At 45.5% G+C, this 24,002-nt stretch overlaps 1 protein-coding gene across 1 annotated transcript in view; it reads right to left on the reverse strand.

Moving 5' to 3' along the window:
- uvrag (UV radiation resistance associated gene) overlaps positions 1 to 24,002 on the reverse strand; it is a 153,996-nt gene that overhangs the window by 73,154 nt on the left and 56,840 nt on the right. Inside the window, exons 9-11 of the mRNA XM_015960166.3 lie at positions 7,993 to 8,077; positions 7,239 to 7,326; positions 1,665 to 1,725 (exon numbers count right to left, since the gene is read on the reverse strand). Coding sequence (XP_015815652.1) covers positions 1,665 to 1,725; positions 7,239 to 7,326; positions 7,993 to 8,077 — 234 coding nt within the window. The remainder of the gene's footprint in view (positions 1 to 1,664; positions 1,726 to 7,238; positions 7,327 to 7,992; positions 8,078 to 24,002) is intronic.

Raw genomic sequence — 24,002 nt, forward strand, 5'->3', positions numbered from 1 at the left:
GCAGATGACATTCAACTGTACATCTCCTTTAAGCCCCAAGAGATGTCTAAGCTGCAGATGTTACACACCTGTTTAAACTATCAAAACCTGGATGGCTGGGAGCTTTCTTCAGCTGAATGAAGATAAGACTGAGATCCTCATCTGTGCCCCAAACAAGCTGGTTCCCAAAGTCAGAGACCCTCTTGGTCGGCTTGCTTCTCACAACAAACCCTCAATCAGGAATCTTGGTGTGACCTTTGACCCAGCTCTCACCCTGGATTCTCATGTCAGTTCTCTTGTTCGCTCTTCCTTCTTCCGTCTCAGGAACATTGCTAAGCTGAGTCCCATTCTGTCCCTGTTGTGTAATTTAACTGCTTGGTAAACATGTTAGTGGGGCTGCATAAGAACCTAGAATGAGTGCCCAGCTTCTCCTGTCTGCTGCATGGGAACAGTTGTTAAGAGCAGGCGGCTGGCTGTTCCTTTTCCCGGGGCAGCCGGGACTCGCGGACCGCTCCGATGCGAGGCTGTAGTCATGCTGGTCACTTGTGGATTTTTGAGGAAGACCACAGAAACACTGCAGCTATTTACTTGAAGAAACTTCATTTTGAGTCCCTCAACTGCATTTTTCTCGTCAAAAACGTCCAGAAAAACTCTGTTAGCTTTGGGTTAGCATGTAGCTACTGTCCCGCTGATCTCCGACAGTGGAGCATGAGCTGATGTAAAAGGCCACAGCGCCCGGCTACGATCACAGCGGTCTGAGGCTCCACTTGTACTTTAACAGTCCCGGTCAATATTAGATATCCACAGGCGACCAGCATGACTACAGCCTCGCACAGGAGCCAGGTGGCGGAGTAGGTGGGCTACACCAGTCCCCAGAGCCTCTTATTAGCTTCTTGGGTTAGCTAAGTTAGCTAGTTGCTACATTGGTTCATTTCTTCCAACTGTAACAGCCCCACCTCTATTTCAATTTTTGGATTGTCTGGGCGTGATGAGAGGTGTGACAACGTCAAGATGGGAACCTCCCATTTGGAAACAAACCCTTATAATTCAAGCCTATGGGCATAAATGTCCAGTATACATGTTGATGTCTTTGACTCAGCTCTCACTCTGGATTCTCATGTCTTTCTTTTTTTTTCTCTCCCTTTCTTGCAATTTTTAAATCACAATCTTTTTATTTTTTCTCAATTCAAGTTTATTTATAAAGCGCCAAATCACGACAAGAGTCTTCTCAAGGCACTTCGCATAATAAAACATCCAACACAGGTCAGTTCATTAAGCCAATCAGTAAAAAGTTTCCTATATAAGGAACCCAGCAGGTTGCATAGAGTCGCTGACTAGTGTCAGACTCTTTACAGCAACCCTCATACTAAGCAAGCATGCAGCGACTGTGGAGAGGAAAACTCCCTTTTAACAGGAAGAAACCTCCAGAGGATCCTGGCTCAGTATAAGCAGCCATCCACCACGACTCACTGGGGATGGAGAAGACAGAGCAGACACAGACACACACACACACAGACACACACACACACACACACACACACACAGACACACAGACACACACACACACACACACACACACACACACACACACACACACACACACACACACACACACACACACACACACACACACACACACACAGAGAGAGAGAGAGAGAGGGGGAGACACACACACCATAAATTACCTTGAAAATCATCTGAGTTTGGCAGCTTGACTCCACAGATGACATAATCTGACTGATTGACCTAGGGTTTAAAGGTGAGAAGGTTGGGGTTAAAGATGGTGGAGAGAGCATCAGAACCAGTATCAAAACCAGAACATGGGCTGTAAGATTGTGCTGCAGGCAGATGGACTTTATTTCTGTAACCTGTGATGTTAGCATCTTAAGTATTAGCATGTCTTCCAGGAGTGAGTGATCATGACATGTTTGTGCCAGAGCTGTGAGGAACTGAACTCTGAAGTTTTGAAACATGAACTGTGAAGTTATTTGGATCCTGTTTGACCACAATCCTGGAGAACAAAGACCTGATGTGTGGTGTGGTTGATCTAAACGTCTCACAAGCTACAGCAATCTAAAACCTACAAACTTTGACCATCTTCAGCTGGATCCTGCTCACCATGGCCTGACCTTCATTTCCTTATTCCACACAAAAATAACCTGAGGTGATCAGTAAACAGTGTGAAGTCACCTGTATGCTCCACAGAATCACAACTCAGTACAAAAGTGGTGTTGTTGTTGGACCTCCTGCTCAGTTTAATGGCTCTTTGTCATCCTCTGAACGAGGAAATGGGGAGGGGGGTGCAATCTTTACTCGTAACAAAAATAGCCTGAGGTGATGTGATTGCATCCAGACTGCTGCCTGTCCTCCCGCAGCTGAAGCGCAGAGAGAAACAATTACTGTGTGTGTGTGTGTGCGTGTGTGTGTGTGTGTGTGTGTGTGTGTGTGTGTGTGTGTGTGTGTGTGTGTGTGTGTGTGTGTGTGTGTGTGTGTGTGTGTGTGTGTGTGTGTGTGTGTGTGTGTGTGTGTGTGTGTGTGTGTGTGTGTGCGCGCGCTCCTGAGACAGACAGCTTCGGTCAGAGGCATGTTTCCTCCTCAGTAACCTGAATGATAATACAGGAAGGATACAGGAAGCCTCCGCAGTCTCATTCGATCCACCAATCGGAGGCTCCCCCTAAAGGTAAGCGTGAATTTAAGACAGCCAATCAGTTGGAAGTGGGTGTGTTGGACCAGTTCAGCCCGAAGCAGACCGCCTTGGGAGGGGGGGCTTAAAAAATGACCGGTTGTGCACAGGCTAGCCAGGCGGGAACACACCACAGACTACAACTGATTCTATTTAACGTGGCGTTTTGTGCCACTGATGCTTTCCGTGTGAAAAGGGCTTTGCCTGTTGCTACGTAGGCGCTAGCATCAACAACCTCCTGAAGACGGAGCCTTCCCGGAACCTGGACTAATGGCTGAGCCTTGATCACTCACAAACATTATTCTGCTGCTCTGATGTTTTGGAAGACAGATTGTGGCCTTGTTGTACTTGCTGGCTGTCTGGGACCACATCATGTGCCCTGGGTGAGCAGCACCAGTTTAGGGCAAAAAGGGGGCCTAACAGAGATCCCTGAGGCACTCCTCAGGTGAGTTCGGATGGATTAATTTATCTGCTTATTTCCAGTAACATTTGCCGAAAGATTTGTGCTGTAATCAGATTTTATTTGACTTCCACTAAATGCTAATTTTAGATTTGATATTGCAGAAAATGGGGAGAACTTGCTTTGCCATCAAATTTAAAAGCTGTCCCTTGTTAATTAAAGTCAGGCAGGATGGTTTGTTTGACTGTTTCCAGGCGAGCAAATTTCAAGTGTACCACGAGATACTGGTAGCTCGCAGACAATGTGTTGGAGAAGCCTGTTGTAAACCATGCTGTTTTAAAACAACAGCTTCTTTGTTTGGGATTGTCTGAACATGCAATCTCATGGTTCAAAGACTACGTGAAGGACAGAACTCAATGTGTTAAACATGATGGGTTGTCCTCTGAATAGGGATGCACCGATGGATCGGCATTTGATCGTAATCGGCCGATAGCGCCCCTATCGGTTTTGATCGGAGTTTTCAAAATAGATCAAAGCAAACCGATCAGGTAGGGTTGTCACGGTAACCAGTGTAGCGGTAAACCCCAGTAAAAAAAAAAAGTTGACAATAATAATAATAACCATCTTGTTTTTTTAAAAAACTATATTATCTTGGTGGGTTTACCGTGGCTGCGGTGTAGGCGTGGTGACCCTTACCAGCCACCGTATCATCTGCTGAAGTTGCAGGACCGGCGGCAAATGCTCGCTTTGCGGTTTACAACCAAAACTTTCTTGAAGCTAAAGCTGAAATAATGGCCAAAGGAGGAGACGGCAGCGCTCAGGAGGACATTTTTTATCCCTCAAAGAAGACAAAGTCGGAATTACGAGCATCTTTTAGATATTTGAAGAATGCCGAGGGAGTTTATAGAAGACGGAAGGCTATCCTGTTTGCAGCACGTGCAGAAAAAGAGATGGACTGCACAGGGACTGTGGAGGACAGGCACCTGTAGGAGCGGCTTGTCAAAAACGTAATGAGCGTGCTTCGATTGCAATAAAAAGCAAGTTATGTCCAAGATAAATGAAAGTCTGCAGCAGTGCTGAGACCTCCCTCATACCCCCTTTTTGATGAATATCAATCGTAGACCTGCCCAATCCAGCTGCTCTGTTTCAGTCACATGACCCAGTGTTGTGTTTTCACCTAAACTGACCCAAATACTGACTTGTATAAAGTAGCTGCTTCTCTAATAATCGATTCCCTATAAACTGACCATTTCATTGTGTTTATTTCTTAATTCTAATTTTGCTTATCATTTACTTTTTCTTGCACCAAGTATCGCAGCAGTTTCCTAATGTTGTGATTCTCCCACATATGGCATGGTGGCACAGTTGTTAGCACTGTTGCTTCACAGCAAGACGGTTGCAGGTTCGAAACTTGGCTGCGGCCATTCTGCGTGGAGTTGCATGTTCTCCCCAAGCATTTGTGGGTTTCCCCCACAGATCACAACATGTCCTAAAGGTAACAATTGTACGTCGTTTGGATAAAAGCATCTGCCAGATAGACCAACATAAACCCTTTCTGATTCAGATTTTTACCTCCATTGCATACTCTTTTGTAAAAAGGACATGATTGTGCAACATTACCGCCAAGGTGTGACCACTTAAAGGGACTGTAAGTAGGGATGGGTACCGAATTCGGTACTTTTTAAGGTACCGACCGAATTCCATAGTACCGACTGAGCACCGACTCACGTCATTTCAAACGGTGCCTCGTTTCGGTATGCGTCCTTCATAACGAGAACTTGCTAAGACAGCTGCGCATGCGCAAGAGCATTATGCCGTCGCTCGCTGTGAGCCAGTTGTAAACAGTAGAAAGGTAGAAAGAATGCACGCTAAAGCTTGGGTCCACTTCACTAAATGTGATGGGTAACTGGGTGATGATGAAACCAGCGACAACGATCTAAGTGAGACATCCTCATCTTAATCTGCTCCGGTAGGTAAATAAAATGTTTAAGATAACGTTAGCTTGACATGTTCGCTTCCGTTTCGCTAATTGTGTGTTCGCTTTCTCCTCGGAACTCCGAATTTCTGACTAGAAGAACATGAAAGCGCTCTAAAGTTTGGCTTCACTTTACTAAGTGCGACGGGTGATTGGGTGAAGATGAAACCAGCGACAACGATCTAAGTGTAAGGCATCATCGTTTTAATCTGCTCCAGCAGCTAAATAAACTGTTTAAGATAACGTTAGCTTGATATGTTAGCTTCCATTGCCACCATTGTTGTCAGCTAATGGTGCGTTCGCTTTCTCCTCGGAAATTCTAACTTAGGAAAAATCAGCGGAAAAAGGATGGCAAAAGGAATGAAGATACACAGTAAATTTAGATCACAGAAAAGATGTTTGCTTCAGTTTAATTATCAGCTTATAAGGACGATGTTAAAATACAAATAGTTGAATGTTATTTATCGTGATATTTATCAAATATTGTTATATATTGAGAAAAAAATATATTTAATTATAAAAGAGAATTAAAATAATAAACACTCAAAAGTATCAAAAATTGGTACCGTTAAGTACCGGTATCGATTCCTAGGTACCGGGAATTAGTACCGAATCGATTCAAATGTCAAAGGTACCCATCCCTAACTGTAAGGAAGTTTGACAGTCAAAACATGCATAGAAATAATACATTTCTTCTTCATACATTCTCCTGCAATGCCCTGGTCCTGTAGAATGAGCCCTGGCATTTTTACTGTGATGTGTGATTGCCTGTTTTTCTGTAAAATCACAGAAAAAGAGAGTTGTTCGGGTCGAGCAGGCTGCTTCATGCACGTTCACGCTGAGGCATTGCCCGTAGCATTTGTTATCCGTAGCTTTAGCAGCAGAGTGAGGTAGTGCCAAGTCAGCGACTTTGTCGCTGTTCCTAACGCCTAGTGATGAACCTAGCTACATTTCTGAGGACCCTTAGCTACTTTCTTCTAGATATTTCCTGCAAATTAGCAACAAAATAGCCATTTACGCTCCGAATCGTTCTTTTGATTGACATTGTTTCAGCTGTCATCAAGGATATAAACATTTTAGATAAGATTCAATGTCACTGGTGCTTTAGCTCACCTAGTAAGACGGCTGACTCTCATGTTGAGGACCTGGGTTTGACTCCAGGTGTGAACATAATTTGTTATTTGGAGTTTCTTTTTTAAATTAAGAATTTTTTTTTACAGTAATAAGACGCCCAAATTTTTATTTGACACTCGCCAAAAGGCACTGAATTCACGGATAAAAAAGATGTGGGTTCAACTTTCATTTTGGAACAATTTTTCAAGCAAGGGAAAGGAATGATCTGAGCATGTCGGAGGACTGACCCATCATAAACCTTTGTCAGCTGTGCTGAAGAGAAAGGTACAGAACCAAATTATTTAATTAATTAGCTGTGTGTTCTGCTGTCCCCTGTCCTCCAGGCCACACACACACTGCACGTTCGGCTGGCCGACGAGATAGTGCAGCTGCAGAGACAGAGGCACATTATTTTTATTAATTTGCTGTGCTCTCCTGTCCTCCGGGCCACAAACACACACACACACACACACACAGGACCGTCTCAGCGTACAGCATGCGCACCTCATGCACGAGCTTACTTTTGAAGCTGCAGTTACGCGTTAGGCCTGAGTGGCGATAGCGAGCATTAAAACTTCAAACTTCCTTACAGTCCCTTGAAAGACAACCTGAGGCTCCCTGACGCTGACATGGTGTTGTGGCAAAATGACAGCATTGTTTTTATAACACGGCTATGGAAAGCTAGCTTTGGTGTTGGGTTTGCTCACACAGAACTGGGCAAAAGGGCCTTCGTCCACTCTGCTCCGTCTTCATGAAACAGGTTACAGGAAGACTAATGGAAACTAACCAAGTTGATCTCCTTGGATACAATTAAAACCGGACTGAAAACACGAGCTGGACTGCCTGAGTTGTAACTGCCTTCTGTAACTTTGTACATAACCATCTGTGTAACTGAGAAATGTTGTAACTGTATGATTTGCTGCCTCTTAACCAGGACTCCCTTGAAAATGAGGTTTTTATTCTCAGTGGTAACTTCCTGGTTAAATAAAGAATACATAAAATAAAATAGTCTTAGGGACAAGACCTTCGTTTGGGAGCAGAAGCACTTTATTAAAGGTGTGCTGATCAGTCAGGTGGGTTCTACCTACCACATGAATGGGGTAGATGTAGGAGAGCTCAGAGAGGAGCTGGCGACAGCGAAAGGTGAGCTGGGCGTTGGACTTCAGGAACTGCTCTCTGAGAACATCAGACCACAGACAATCAGAAACACACAGGAGCAGGCTGGAGGACTCAGATATTGCATGGCTTCTACTTTTTAAGTAAAAACATGTTCAGCATTTAACCTTCCTTTTACCTATAAACCGCTTAACTTTTGGATGTTGATGCTTTTTTTAAAACTTTATAAAATTCTACAAGAATAAGAAGATGAAACGGACTGTGTGTGTGTGTGTGTGTGTGTGTGTGTGTGTGTGTGTGTGTGTGTGTGTGTGTGTGTGTGTGTGTGTGTGTGTGTGTGTGTGTGTGTGTGTGTGTGTGTATGTGTGTAATAAGATTACACGCTGCTCCTTGCATCCCACCACACTCTCATAGCCAGGGTGTTCGTGTGTCAGCTGCAGCTTATTTATGCTTCCACCACATTCCTGAAAGGTCAGTTGTTGTCTTGCTTGTGGCGGATGTCAAGCTTGAATTCAGCTTTGTTTGTCTGACAAATGCCTGGCTAGTGCAGCGGAGCAACCAGGGCCCAAAAGACTCAGAAAACAGGAAATTAATACGGCCAATGCTTCATCTGCCCAACATCTAATCCCAGGATGTTCTCTCCAGCAGCAGGTTATATTTATCATTACAAATGTCCTCTGTAGACATATCTGAGTAAGGTGTTGATGCAGAACAACACACACACACCTCTTGCCGGTGCATTCCTTCTGCAGCTTGGTTAAGGACTCTCTCTCCTCCTTCAGACTTTGGTGTTGAGCTGAGAATACTTCCTCTGAAAGAGAAAACACGAAATGATGAACATCAGGTGGGTTCTTTTGACCCTCCTTCCACGGTAAACACATCAAACGGCCTTTCTGATCACACCATTTCCTTTTGACACCACATAAAACCAAACTACATATGTATGCAAATGACAGGCCTCCGTAAACACAGCGTTTGGCTCATGCAGTAAAACCAGGACCATCCTGATGGTGGAGGTGCAGCACGGGCAGGCTCAGGCAGCAGCACAAACCACAAGCATGTGGAATAACCATCATCTAGTCCTGTAACACAATATGATTTAATGCCTGTGACAAAACTCATGTTGTCGGCTCTAATAGAGCACATCCAAATGTGAGAAGACTTCCAGCCTCATTATCTCTGACACGAGGTATAAAGTCAGAATTACTAACATTTCTCTGAAGTCATCTAGCCATCCTCTAGCTGTTACAGTAAATGCCTTAGGGATCTACAACCCCCCAAGGTGCTTCACAACACAATCAGTCATTCACCCATTCACACGCTGGTGGGGATGAGCTACGATGTAGCCACAGCTGCCCTGGGGCGCACTGACAGAGGTGAGGCTAACGTACACAGACGCCACCGGTCCCTCCGACCACCACCAGCAGGCAAGGCATGTCAGGTGTTTTGCCCAAGGACTCAACAGCTGCATTCTCTTGTGGGAGCCGGGATCTAGCCTGCAACCTTCTGATTACTGGACAACCTGCTCTACCCCGAGCTGCTGTGCTGCATCACATTTCCCACGAGTACTTACACATTTCTGTCCCACCCAGGACACTCCTCCTGAACAGCCTCTGTTCAGAGAAACAGAGGCACTAACGGTGTGTTGCTGCCATTCTGACGTACTGGTTCCAGCCCAAACACCTCTGTCACCTCCTCATTCCTGTAGGGCAGACCTGGGCATTTTACGGCCCGCGGGCCACATCCGGCCCTTTGGTTGACTTTGACCGGCCCGCGTAAGGTTAATTGGAAATTACAAAATAAATGTATTTTCTCATTTTACCTCATGCATGGGCTAAGGCTGCATTGCTTTTATTTTGAAGTTGTATTTTACGTGCACAATGACGCAATACGTATAGCAACAAGTGCCCGCGGTTGACATGGTGATTGTAGCCTGAGAAATGTCCGCTCATGCAAAAAAAAAAAAAAAAAGAAAAGAAAGATGCCGAATGCAGGATTTTCAACAAAAATTGGACTGCTAAGTATTTTTTTTACTGAAGTCGGAGGTAAAACCGTGTGTTTGGTTTGCGGGGAGGAGATTGCCGTGTTTAAGGACTACAATTTGAGTCGGCATTACGACAAGAAACACTCGGAAAAATACAAGAACTTGTCTGATGCTGAGAGGGCACGGACATCCGAAGCTTTGCTAGCAAAGTTGCAAAAGCAGCAAGGCTTTTTTACTAAGCTTCACACATCCAGGGATGCAGCAACCAGGACCAGCTTTGTGATATCCCACAAAATAGCTAAAAACAGCGAACCGTGACCAGGAGGATCGAGGACATTGCGGGGAACCTGGAGCTTCAGCTGCAACGTGAAGTGGCAAGTTTTGACTTTTTCTCATTAGACGGGAGCTGTGATGTCCGGGACACAGCCCAGCTGCTCGTATTTGTCCGGGGATAACGGACTTCAAGCTCACAGAGGAGCGGGCAGCAATGCGGTCGATGAGAGGGACAACGACAGGGAGTGATCTTTTTACAGAGGTAAATGCGTGCATGGACACTCTGGGATTGAAATGGGAGAGACTGTCACAGCCGGGCGTACACTGTGCGACTTTTTCACTTTTTTGAGCCGATTTTCCAGTCGTGCGAGAATCCACGACATCGGGGCGAGTTTTGCGCCGAGCGGTCGTGTAGTGTACAGGGGGTTACGAGAGGCGATTAACACCACGTGACCAGCCGCCGATCAGCAGTCGTGAGGTCGCACTCTGGTGTGTTTAATATTTCGCTCGTCCCTCGTGAGGGTATCGCACTGTTGAAGCGGCGCTGCGAGCAGCTGCGACCCAAAAAGTATCAGAACCACTCACGGCGCATGCGCGCGCAATCCTGCATCAACACTTGTCGCTCGCTATTTCCCTAATAACACACGCTGTTCGTTTTTGTTTCTACACGTTTTTTTTACTCACAAAGATTGTCAAGAAAGCGTGCTTGTCGTGTTCATGTCAAATTAAACTGATCACAAAACACAGATTTACTTTCTTTATTTCGTTTTCCTCATCCAACCCCCATAAATCCCTGTGTGTCCTCCAGCAGCACTCCCGAAGGACAACAGGCAAAACAAGACAAAAAAGTCTGACGTGTTGAGTAAAAACGGCTATTTTTAGCACATTTTTAGGGCCGACGTGTTGCTACCAGACGTACAGTGTGAGCAGTCAGGTCGCATGCGAGAACTGGGTCGTGCAGTGTGAGCACATGACTCGTGAGATCTGCTCTGCGGGGAAGTCGTACAGTTTGAGCTGAAGCTGAGTGCTGCGAGTGAAAAAGTCGCACAGTGTACGTCCGGCTTTACAGGGAAAAATGTCGGACTTTTGAAACGCATGCAAGATAAAGTGACAGAAATCGATGCAGATCAAAAATAGGTGTTTTTGCATTGTATTATACACCAACATGTGTTGTGCAAGTCAGTGCTAAAAATCAACCATGTTACTGATGTTGTTACTAAAATAATAAACTTCATCAGGGCGCGGGCGATGAATCACAGACAGTTTGTGGCTCTTGTGGAGGACTCCACACAGCTGTCAGATGGCTCAGCCTGGGGAAAGTGCTGAAGAGGGTTTGGGACTCGAAAGCAGAGATTCAGGATCTCTGCTGGATTTCTACTCTTCTCTTAAGGAGGATTTTCCAAAACTGAAGAGACATGCTCAGAAGATGTTGGTTCTCTTCAGCTCTACCTACATTTGTGAACAAACATTTTCAATGATGAAGTTTACAAAATCCAGGTAAAGATCCTCTCTCACTGATGGATCATTTGTCAGCTGTGCTTCGCTTCTCCACCTCAGACATCCAACCTGACTTTGATGCACTCGTTAAAGCCCAGCAGAGACTAGATTTCTCTCACTGAATAAGAAAAAAATTGCTTTAAAACACAAAATAAGGTGTTTGGACCACAAATGTAGGCAACTAGCAGTGAACTGGGACACTTTTTTTAAACCTCTTTCTCAAGATCACAGTTCAGTGATTTTATTTTACAGACGATACTGTGTGTCTGTAGAATGCTAAGAACCTCTTTCCAACAATATTTGAAACTCAGAATGTGCTTTGGAGTGAATGTGACTGAAACTGTTAACTAATATAAGTCACAAATGTTTAACAAAAACCAAATGTGCACACTTTGTTTACCATTGCCTTGGTAAATTTGTATAAATCACATTTTTGTAAGCCAACCTCACTTTTTCCTTTTTGCTCATTTATAACATATAGTCTACTCTTACCAGCTTGAAGAAACAATGGTATTTACTGCTTTTTATAAAGAAATACCATTAATATTATGCATAATTGACTTCAGCCTTTTGGCCTGCGGCCCTCCACAATATTTTCTATTTCTCATGTGGCCCCATGGAAAAAATAATTGCCCACCCCTGCTGTAGGGTAAGTAGCCTTCTGAGTTAGTTTACAGACAGTACTAGCATCCATTCACCAGTGCTCTGTGACTTCTGGTAAATCTGAGGGACTGATGATCAGGAACATGGAGATCTCAGGGTTTCCCTTACATAGGCGTAGCTGTGGCGGCCCACCACGGCTGAAATCCCACCGCCACGCCTACAAGATCCCAAGTTTTTTTTTTTTTTGGCGCCGTTTCCCAAAGAAGCAGCGGGAACTACTATGTTGTCACTTGTCAATCAATCAATCAATAAATCAATCAATCAATCAATCAATCAATCAATCAATCAAACCTTTATTTATAAAACACCTTCCGCAACCCTGTCGGGAAGCCCAAGGCGCTAAACACGGTACATGAGAAAAGTTAAATATGATGAATAAATCGAAAATAAAAGCAATTCAAATATTACAAACACAAAAAAAGGTAAAACATTAAAGTAGAAGACAAATGGGTAAAACAAGGGATAAAGAGACCAATGAAAACAGGGAAATAAAATCAACATAAAAGAGGGCCAAATTCAAACACGTTCAAGGAACGCCAAGTGGAGGAGGTGAGTTTTTAGGCGACTCTTAAAGACTGGCAGAGATGGGGACAGCCTAACTGAGGGTGGCAACTGGTTCCAGAGTGATGGTGCTAGGACTGAGAAAGGCCGGTCCCCGCGAGTACGGCACCTAGAACGAGGGACAGCAAGCAGGCCTTGGTCAGAGGACTGCAGAGCGCGTGATGGGGAGTGTCTGTTCAGGAGTGTGGCTAGATAGGGTGGAGCACCACCCTGGAAGAAATTGTAAACAAAGATGAGGAGCTTAAAGTGTGAACGATAACAGACTGGAAGCCAGTGCAGGGAGGCCAGAACCGGACTGATGTGGTCCCGTTTCCTGGTCCCAGTCAGAAACCTGGCTGCGCTGTTCTGCACAACCTGTAGGCGGCACAGTGATGACTGACCCAACCCTGCATAGAGAGAGTTGCAATAATCAAGCCTAAAAATTACAAAAGCATGGAGTACCCGCTCCAGGTGGTCTCTTGACAGCATAGGCTTGATTTTTGCAAGGCGTCTCAGGTGAAAGAAACTGGACCGGATCACAGAGTTGATGTGAGCATCAGATTTAAGTCCAGCTTCAATTTTCACCCCCAGACTGGTGATGACTGGTTTTGAGTAGGGAGAAAGAGCCTGAGAGGTCAGGTGTTTTCATCTGAACCCTTAAAACCTCCAGCAGGCTACGCTGCACTATTGACGTGTTAGTGCGCGGCGCTAACAACTTAGCGCCGTGACATGTCTCGGAGAAAGCGTAAAGACACGTTGGACGCTTCTTCTGAAGCGGGAAAATAATACTTCTTTAAGCAGAGCACGACGTCGCCTCGGCTCGTTCACCCTCTGCCGAGCCGTACTGAGCTCGATAACATTGACCCAGCACAGCCACTGGGTCGTTGGAGCTGCCCCGTGACTGCCTGATGGAAAACCAGCGGGTTTCATCAGACTCGTAAAGTTTCTTGTATTTGCTGGGGACCCCCTGTATTTTACCGCTCCCTGCTGATTCTTCGTTTTGGTGTCGGGATTCCAGCTTTTTGGCCTGAGCAGTTACCTGGCTTACCGTAAAATTAACGAGCTTTTGATGAATATTGGCTTAATCCCGGAGCTCAGGGACGGAATGCATCACGCTGTAAACTCACAGACTCATATAATTGTCGAGATGAGTCGTAAGCTTGGAGCTTTGGCTGACATTCAGCCTCTGGCACAGAAGGTGGATCAGATCAAGGAGAGAGTTGACGGATCAGCACAGATTGGAATTGATTAATTACGCCATTATTGGATCTAGAGAGGTTGAAGACCAACAAAACACTAAGGCAGAGAGGAAATTATCTCTGTCTGTCCCCAAAACAATCCTTGTCTGAATCTGGTGCACTTGGAGCCTGTGAGGCTGAAGTGATAACTCCCCCCTCAGAAGAAATGTGGAATGCTGCCGTCGCTATGGAAACTCTTACTCCCTATCCCAGCCTGGGCGGGACTATGACCGGTGAAGGCCGTGGAACCGTATCTAAGAGTCAATGTGCCCTCTAACCCATTATCTCCCTCCCCTGTCCAAACAGAGGTGATGAGTGCTGCCCCATGCATCTGCATGCACTGAAGTGAGGAGAGTCCCAACCCTACCTCCCCACCTAGAGGAAACTTATGTTGTGTAATGTCTGAAGTCTGTGTGCATATCTGTCTGAGGTGTTTTTTGCATAGCAAAGGTATCCTCTCTGTGGAGGGTTACTCTGAAGTGCGTTTTTTCCCTCCCCCTGACTCTATCCTCATATAAACCCTCTTGATCTATTACCGTAGAGCAACTCTGGTTGCGAATGACCACAGTCACCAATTCTTGTCATGTATGTCTGATCTCAGAATTGTGTGTACTGAAACTCTAATTTCCCTCTGGGATTAATAAAGTATTTTTAATTGAATGGAATAGAATTATAAAGCTGGTAGAAATGTAGCTACAGTTGTGATGAATGAGTGCTGCCTTATGATACCCAATATTTATTTTACTTCCAGCCATTCTCTGAATGAGACCGTATACCTACCTGTGGTCACAGACAGGGCTGCAGTCAGGAATTTGGAAAATAGTAATGGTCATAAACACTGATGTGCATGGCTCAAGGTATGCGTTTCATCAAATAGGTCACAAATGATCTTTCTGCAATGACAGGGTGTGTCAAGGAGGCGTTGATTATAATGGTGAGCCAGCCAGGAGGTAAATCAAATGTCAGACATTTATTAATAGTTTGAAGTTTTATAATATCTTTGCTGGTTTTTGTTGAAACGAAGGGGGCCTCCTTTCTCTCATCTTAATGAGCGCTGACTCATCAAATGCAACCAAGTCTGATGCTGCTAAAGCTGCACTTTGCTCATGGTCACGGTTTTGGTCTTTTAAAATGAGTTGATGTGTGTTTTTGTTTCTTTATTGATGTTTGTGCCACTTGGGACGGAGATCGCTCATAATCCTTACACTAACCAAAACTTTTCCCCAGGTCTGATCAAGTTGCGTCTTAATCCCGATAGACGCGTAATTCTGGTCATAGCGAATCCGTTTTTACGGTTCAGAATTTCCAAATCCCCTCCGGTTCTGAAGATGTTTCCGTTTCGACCGGACCAGGGTGCGCGATATCGCCACACTTATTCCCGAAGCTCAAGCTAACAACTAAACTCTATCTTTTAAAAATACGGAAGGTGTAATGTAAAAATACGGCAGCTACAACGTAATATTACGTAAGCAGGCGCTGTTACCGGCAAATAAAGACGAGAGCCAGGAAAGGCATTCCGTCAAGCTGGTGGGTTTATTTTGTTAATTTAAACCAAACTAACTGGCTTATTAGCCGAACCAGCTAACTTTAGCACTTTTTCAGTTAAGCTCTGCAGAGATAAACATCAACCATCAACTCTTCTCCAGCAGCCAGATGCTGACACCAGCTTCTGCTGAAAGATGATCACTTCAATAGGAGACCTTTTCTCTAAAAACACCTCCTCACACCAGCACCTGGTTCCCTCACAGGCTGGGGTCTCCAGCAGCGGTGCATGTGAGAATGACCACCAACACAGTAAATGCCATTCACCGCCTGATTTATGTCGTCTGGTCAAGGTGGACGGAGGGAAAAGGGACAGGAGGCCCCAGCAGAAACAAACCCACTCACAAACTAACCCCAACCCTCACAGACATAACCAAACGCACACCGAGCAGGCTTCAGCCTAACCCTAAACCGGTTAGCAGTCATGTTGGACATAAGCATCACCTCAGCAGCACCACAGGTGAATGTTACCTGCAAACCCGCGCTGAGACTGGCTTAGAGATAGGAGGACCACACGGCCCCAAACCCCCACCCCAAATAACAGTGTATTTACACACTGTTAAACTGTCAATAACACTTAAAACCATTTTCTGGATCTAATAAATGCTGGAATGTGTGAAGAATTCAATAAATTAAACACATGCTTCCAATCTGATCAGCACACAAACACCTATGGGTCTCAGCATTAAAACCACCTGCAGGATGCAAGCAGGCACACCACAGGAGCACTGAAGGCCTCCTGTGGTGTCTGGCACTAACACATTAGCAGCAGAACTTTCAAGTCCTGCAGCTTGAAAACCAGGGCCTCCACGAGACAGAGCCGTTTGTCTAGAGGGCCCGAATTGAGATCTGAGGATTTTTATGTTCTAAAAGCCAGACAGTACGCTGTCCTGCTGAGAGAAGACATCTCTATCACAGCAAAGCTGTGAGTGGGTCTGTGGTCTACAGGAATGCATCAGTACACGATATGGCTCAAAGTTACGCAGCACATTTTATAAAACAGCCTGGAGCAGCACAGACCTGAGTCTACACTACCAATGCCACCAGCCACTCCTCAGGTTCCGATCCACACTGAATCTAAACCCCATCATGCAGGAATGACCGCGTTCCTCCAGCCTCTTCCATCACTCTCACAACTATAAAAGCATGATAAACCGGAGCAGTGGAGCAGAGATCTGCGCCCAGCCCCTGACCATGGTCTGACAGCACAAAGCAGCAAATATCAAACAGCAACACACCAAGCCTGATCCAAACATAACTAGAGCACCAGCAGAACACCAACGCCCTGCAGACCTCACTGGATCCAGGTTTACATTTCTTTTTTTGGTTTGGGCCGGGCCGAGAGAGTCAAACAGAAATAGAAAACAGAAGATCTTGTTACACTCCTTACACCATTCTTTGGTTCCATGATGTTAAATTAATGTTAAACTCTATTTTAAAAAACTAGGAGGAAGATTTGGTTCATTTTAGGTTACAGGAGATCTTATTTCCCATCTGCTCCTCCAGAGACACCATGGACAGGAGGAGATAATAAAAGTCCCACAGGCCAGGTTAGTGGAAAGGTGGGTAGTTAGCTGGTTAGTGAAGGAGATCCATCAGCTGGGTCATTTAATCCTGGTTCAGCCTCCTGCTGCTGGTATTCTTATCAGCAGCAGGAGTAAGGAGTAAAACAAACATCTCAGATATTATTGGAAGTTTAGGATTTTTTAAATGTTTTAGTATTTTCTGTGTTCAACAGAACTTGGTTCATACTCCGTTTCTGAAATGAGACCTTTGGGTTCAAACTAAGCCACACATGTCGTTTGGTGTTATTCATTTCTTACACCCTTGAACTGTTGCATGAATATGTGAATCTAAAGCTGCTCAAAGACGTTAAAAGAGAATGGCCCCATTTAGGATTTTATAACTTAAATTAAAGGCAAGAATTGGACGTGTCCTCTAGGTTTCAGTATTTTTGTAGATGTTAGCATCTGCAGAGCATGTTTCTCCCACAGCCTGAGATGTTGAACGTGGACACAGATTATTTTACTTTATTAAATGTTTAAAGGGACTTTACGGAGTTTGGACTTTTTATGCTCGTGATTGACCCCTCAGGCCAAAAGCGTAACGGCAGCTTCAATAGTAGGCTCGTGCACGAGGCGCGCATGCTGTACGTGCACACTCCTTAATGAAAACAACAGCTGAGACAGTCCTGTGTGTGTGTGTATGTGTGTGTGTGTGTGGGGGGGGGAGGGGCAGAGGACAGAGGACAGGAGAATGCGCAACTAATTAATTAAATAATTTGGTTCTGTACCTTTCTCTTCAGCACAACCGACAAAGGTTTATGATGGGTCAGTCCTCCTGCATGCTCAGATCATTCCCTTCCCTTGCTTGAAAAATTGTTTCAAAATGAAAGTTGAACCCACATCTTTTTTATCTGTGAATTCAATGCCGTTCGGCGAGTCCATCGACATAAATGTACTGGACATCTCCTTTCCATAGGCTCCAATATCATGTTTTTGAGGCCAAATGGGAGGTGGCCACCACCGCCATTTTGACCGTGTCACAGGTTCCGTCAAGCCCAGACAATTCCACAAAAGCGAAGAGAGGAGGAGCTGAGGGTGGGGCTGTAAGGCTGGGATCATCTGACAACACCCGGTCGAACTAGCTACAAGCTAACCTGAAGCTAACCCTGGCTAACCCAAAGCTAACGCGGAGGTGGAAGCTAAGCTAACGGAGGTAGCAACCTAGCTACAACCGGAGTTAACTGTGCACAACACCAGAGCTTCTGAGTCAGCGATACGCCGGGCTGACCGCTGGGTAAAACCGGGTGGAACACAGAGGTCTCCCTAGAGCTCCAAAAAGCTGGCAGCCGCACAGCAGACAAGCGCTGCTGCAATCTGAGATGCGCAGAGCTGCCGCTGGGTAGAACCGGGTGGAAAGGTTTCCATCCCAGAGCTCCACAAGCCGACAGCCTGCGCATCAAACAGAAGCCGCGATCAGACAGAGATGCACCGAGCTGCAGGGAGAAACAGCCGGCATTCCGCGCAGCAAACAGAAGCCGCGAAGCCAGGGGAGAAACAGGTGGAAAACATCGGTCTCCCGAGAGCTCCACAAGCCGATAGTCGGAACCCAGCTCCACCAACATGTTATATTTCAACCCATTTTCTAAAATGCAGCATTGTGTTAAATGCACTGGGTTTTACCCTATTACATTTAAATTTAATGGTTAAACAGTACATGTTAAAATCTAAGCTCAGCTCGGCCTGTCATCGACTAGTCGCTGTCACGTGATAATGACTGACAAGATGCAGTCCTCGGAAAAGACAGCAGGTGATGAGCCCCTGCGCATCGGGAGGCGGAGGCGACGCGCTGTGCCAGAGCGTCGGGACTGACACCGGCGGTAAAACGGACATTTAACCAAACTGTGACCTTTTCCCTCTTGCAATTTAACCTTCCCCTCACCCCCATCCTAATCTAAACCGGCTTGCACATGCAAAGCTCTGATCGTTGACGCGCTCCAGACATCTGCGTCCTGAGCACCGCCACAGTAACATTATCAAATCAGGTGTCACCACCTCAAAAACAAATTAAACACGCAGTCATTCATGTCGGCTCATTTCCTTTAATGTTTTCTGTCTTTTATTTGTGCCTGTTGCGTTTCGCTGCTGCGGCGCGAGGCACATCACCTGTTTTGTCCTCCAGTGACGCACCTCACTGATGCGGCCGGCGAGCAGCGAGCACTCCGCTGTTTTTGTGGTCGGTAGATCTTTTAGAACTGCAGTTCAAAGGTAACTCATAAGGTGAATATATATGAACCCAGGTAGCAGTTTCTCTTTAGGATTGAGAGGAGATGCAGGAAGATAATAAACAGACAAGGCAGAAAAATAGTCAAATAAAAACAAGTTTGTTTTTGTACCTGGTGGTTGCAACAAACAGACACCATTGAAGGTAATCAGAAGTGAGGAACAGTAAATAAAATAATTATTTTAGTGTTTAGAGCAGCAGTTACTCTGAAAGGCTGCAGGCGCATCAGTGAGTTTGCGGCCGCTGCGCAGGAGGAGGGGGGAGAGGGCTGAAGTAGGATGCAGAAACTACAGTTTTTAAAAGAGATGTGTTTAACTCAGAAAATGTGGGCGCAATTTTATTTGTCAAAAACTCCAGCGAACCAACCATTTCTAGGCGCAGCCAAGGTGTTGAAGGGATCGGTTATGGTGGCCTAAGGATCAGGTCTCTGCTTTTTACAGATGATGTGGTCATGATGGCTTCATCAGACAGTGATCTCCAGCTTTCATTAGAGCGGTTCACAGCAGTGTAAAACGGCTGGGATGAAAATCAATTCCTCTAAATCTGAGACCATGGTCTTAAGTGAGAAAAGGGTAGAATACCTTCACCAGGTCAGGGATGTGGTCATGCCTCAAGTGGAGCAGTTTAAGTATCTTGGGGTCTTGTTCACGAGTGAGGGAAAGATGGAGAGTGAGATCAATAGGCGATTGGAGCTGCGTCAGCAGTGATGCAGACTTTGCACCGGTCTGTCATGGTGAAGAGAGAGCTGAGCCAGAAGGCAAAGCTCTCGATTTACTGGTCGATGTACGTTCCTACCCTCTTCTATGGTCACGAGCTTTAGGTAGTGACCGAAAGAACGACATTGCGGATACAAGCAGCCGAAAAGAGTTTTATCCGCAGGGTGGCTGGGCTCTCCCTTAGAGATAGGGTGAGTAGCTCAGTCATCTGGGAGGGGCTCAGAGTAGACCCGCTAATCCTCCACGTCGAGAGGAGCCAGTTGAGTTGGCTCGGGCATCTGGTCAGGATGCCTCCTGGACGCCTCCCCGGTGAGGTTGTCCAGGCATGTCCAACTGGGAGGAGACCCAAGAGAAGACCCAGGACAGGTTGAAGGGACTATCTTTCTCAGCTGGCCAGGGAATGCCATGGGATTCTCCTGGAGGAGCTGGCCCAAGTGGCTAGGGATAGGGAAGTCTGGGCCTCTTGGCTTAGGCTGCTGCCCCCGTGAGCCAACTCTGGATATGTGGTTAAAAATAGATGAATGGAATCGACTTATCTTTGTCTGATCTGAAATATTTAAATGACAAATGTCAACAACGGAAGTCAATTAGTTTGAGACCGTTCTGTAGCAAAAACATTCAAATAGCTGACCTAACTTTGCCTTAGAGCCATGCTGTGGGATCTGATGGGACGGAAAAGCCTCTTCTCCTAAAATCAAATACTGATTATACGAATGGGTCTGTAGGTGGAGTCAGGAATATTGTGGGAGTGGAGGGTAATTTAATCCTACATTTGTGAGATTTGATTCTCTTTTCCAGATTTTTGAACAGAGAGCACTTACCCTCTACAGCTGAATAAATAATTTCCTGAGGAAAAAAATAAATTTAATTAAATTGCATCTGATGAAATGCCATCATAAACAAAACATGGAGCCAATCTAAATAACATCAGCAGCTGTCTTAAACGAATGTCTTTTTCTTCCAGTTTTGGAACAGATTCATATGCCTGGCCTGATTAGGAAAGCTAAACAAGAGAAAAACAGTAACAAGATGCTAAATGATGTTTCTTTAACCTGCTAATTAATGTATTTCCTGAGCTTCTTCATAACAACCATTCCAGATCAGAAACAGATCTTGAACGAGATGCAGATTAAAGTAGAGGCAGTTAAAATGTCCCAGAACTAAGGCTGCGTTCACAATGCAGGCAAAAACACATTGCATCTGATTTGTCCCCCACGTGCGACCCATATCTGATTGTTCGTATTTAAACATCACAGATCAGATTTTTCAAAGCCAGTCCAGGTCACTTTCATAGGTGGTTCTGATTTAGAGACAAATCTGATGTTTTTAAAAACGGTCATGTCACACAAAATTTGCCTCGCACCACTGGGTCAGGAGTGAATAACTTCTGGTAAAATGATGTTCTGCTGTATTTTTCTCAATATTACAATAGGGTTGGAGTTTTATCCAATTTCTTTCACTTTTGTTGAGCTGCGATCAGATCAGTGTTCCGAGCAGCTGATCCACGGGTCTGACCCACCGCGGGGAGCACCGGCAGCTTGGAGATTTATATGTTACATACGCATGCTGTACGTGTTGATGTACGTGCTGGTGAATCTGCTGGTGTATGTGCTGGTTTATCTGCCAGTGTATGTGCTGGTGTATGTGCTGTTGTACGTGTTGGTGTATGTGCTGGTGAATCTGCTGGTGTATGTGCTGTTGCACAAGCTGGTGTATGTGTTGGTGAATCTGCGGGTGTATGTGCTGCTGTACTTTCTGGTGTATGTGTTGGCGTATCTGCCGGTGTATGTGCTGTTGTACATTCTGGTGTATGTGCTGTTGTACGTTCTGGTGTATGTGCTGTTGTACGTTCTGGTGTATGTGCTTGTTGTACGTGCTGGTGTATGTGCTGTTGTACGTTCTGGTGTATGTGATGTTGTACGGTCTGGTGTATGTGCTGTTGTACATTCTGGTGTATCTGCTGTTGTATGTGCTGTTGTACATTCTGGTGTATGTGCTGGTGTATGTGCTGTTGTACGTTCTGGTGTATGTTCTGGTGTATGTGCTGCTGTACGTGCTGGTGTGTGTGTTGTTGTATGTTCTGGTGTATGTGCTGTTGTACGTTCTGGTGTATGTGCTGTTGTACGTTCCGGTGTATGTGCTGGTGTATTTGCTGGTGTATGTGCTGTTGTACGTTCTGGTGTATGTGCTGTTGTACTTTCTGGTGTATGTACTGTTGTACATTCTAGTGTATGTTCTGGTGTATGTGCTGCTGTACGTGCTGGAGTATCTGCTTGTGTATATGCTGTTGTACGTTCTGGTGTATATGCTGCTGTATCTGCCGGTGTATCTGCTGGTGTATGTGCTGCTGTATCTGCCGGTGTATGTGCTGGTAAATGTGCTGGTGGATGTTCCCCCAGTCAGCCGGTCAGTGGGTAGATAGAATTGTAAGATATTTTTAAGATTTAGAAATATTTTATCTCATTTTCTGTGAAAAATAATCATTCAGTTATATTTTGAAAGTCACTTTCTACTCAAGCAGTAAAAAACGATCTTACCATTCACTATATTCAAAGTGGCTGAGGGTTGGACTCCGCCGGGGCTGCCCTTTGTCACTGGTTCTGTTCATTACCTTTATGGACAGAATTTCTAGGCGCAGTGGAACAAAAACCACTAAGCACCAAACTGGAGGGCCGGGATAAGAACCCTAAAGTAGACTATTAACCAGAAACTACAGAACTAGAGACACAGAGGGCTGGGGAGACATCACCTCAACTACATAAAGGAATAAACTAGAAATTTAACTAAAGAGACCAAAAGAAGTTCTATTCATTACCTTTATGGACAGAATTTCTAGGCACAGCCGTGGTGTGGAGTGTGTCGAGTTTGGTGGCAGGAGAATCTCGTCTCTGCTTTTGCGGATGATGAGGTCCTCCTAGCTTCATCCAGCTCTGACCTTCAGCTCTTGCTGGGTAGGTTCGCGGCCGAGTGTGAAGCGGCGGGGATGAGGATCAGCACCTCCAAGTCTGAGACCATGGTTCTCAACCGGAAAAAGGTGGCTTGCCAACTCCGGGTCGGGAGAGAGGTCCTACCTCAAGTGGAGGAGTTTAAGTATCTCTGGGTCTTGTTCACGAGTGAGGGTAGGAGGGATCGGGAGATTGACAGGCGGATTGGTTGGGCGTCTGCAGTGATGCGGACGCTGAGCCGATTTGTCGTGGTGAAGAGGGAGCTGAGCCAGAAAACCAGGCTCTCGATTTACCGGTCGATCTACGTCCCAATCCTCAACTATGGTCATGAGCTTTGGGTAATGACCGAAAGAACGAGATTGCGGATCCAAGCGGCCAAAATGAGTTTCCTCCGTAGGGTGGCCGGGCTCAGCCTTAGAGATAGGGTGAGGAGCTCAGACATTCGGGAGGGACTCGGAGTAGAACTGCTGCTCCTCCGGATTGAAAGGAGTCAGTTGAGGGGGTTTGGGCATCTGGTCAGGATGACTCCTGGACACCTCCCTGGGGAGGTGTTTCGGGCATGTCCTGCCGGCAGGAGTTCCCCGGGTCGACCCAGGACACGTTGGAGAGGTTACATCTCCAATCTGGTCCGGGAACGCCTTGGGGTCCTGCCGGAGGAGCTGGTGGAGGTGGCCGGGGAGAGGGCGGTCTGGAGCTCCCTAGTTGGGATGCTGCCCCCGCGACCCGGACCCGGATAAGCGGAGGAAGACGACGACAACAACATTTTTATTTATTACTGACATGGACCTCTTCTCTGTCCCAACCACGTTTACCACGTTTAGCAGAACAAATCAGAGCCGGGCCAGGGGCGGAGCACATCACCGGCCCTTTAAACACATGAAGGCCATGATAACATGAGTTTAGTTGTGGCACCCTGTATTTGGTAACTGGGCCTTCAGTGCCAGTTTACTAACCTGATTAGATGTTACAGCGCTGGTGGACTGGTCATCTGTGAATTCTGGAGAAGCCCAGAACGGCTGGTGTTAAAAACAGAACACTGTGCAAAAATCTATTTATTTCAGTAATTCAACTTAGCCCATTTAGGCTGGATTGCAACAAAAGGTTTAACTTTAAACTTGGATGAAATCATACAAGTTTCAATTCTGTTGCATCAAACTTAAACCTAGTTTAAAATTAAGATTTAAACCTCTCTATTAAGAAGAGTTTAATGTTTACACTAAACCGAGTTTGAATCTAATCCTGTTGCAGTAGAACTTTAAACCCCAGTTTAAACTATGGTCTAGATTTCATTTTAAACCAGCTATTGAGGAGGTTTAACTTCAGCAGTGGCTGTATTGGTTAGCTTAATCTAGCAAAATGATGTTCCTCAAAGAAAATTGAGAAACAGGCTCCATCCACTTGAATTTTATGATAAAGATTAGGTTAGCTGCCACTTGTCAGTGAAGACTGAGGCAACAATGTTTGCCGGTAGATTGCTGGTAGGTGGTGGAGGCTGAGGGTTAAGTAGAGTTTTGGATGTGGAAAATAGTTTCTGAGTGCTAGCAGAGCTGAG

Source organism: Nothobranchius furzeri, chromosome 10 (genome assembly GCF_043380555.1).
Source record: "Nothobranchius furzeri strain GRZ-AD chromosome 10, NfurGRZ-RIMD1, whole genome shotgun sequence".
Taxonomy (NCBI): domain Eukaryota; kingdom Metazoa; phylum Chordata; class Actinopteri; order Cyprinodontiformes; family Nothobranchiidae; genus Nothobranchius; species Nothobranchius furzeri.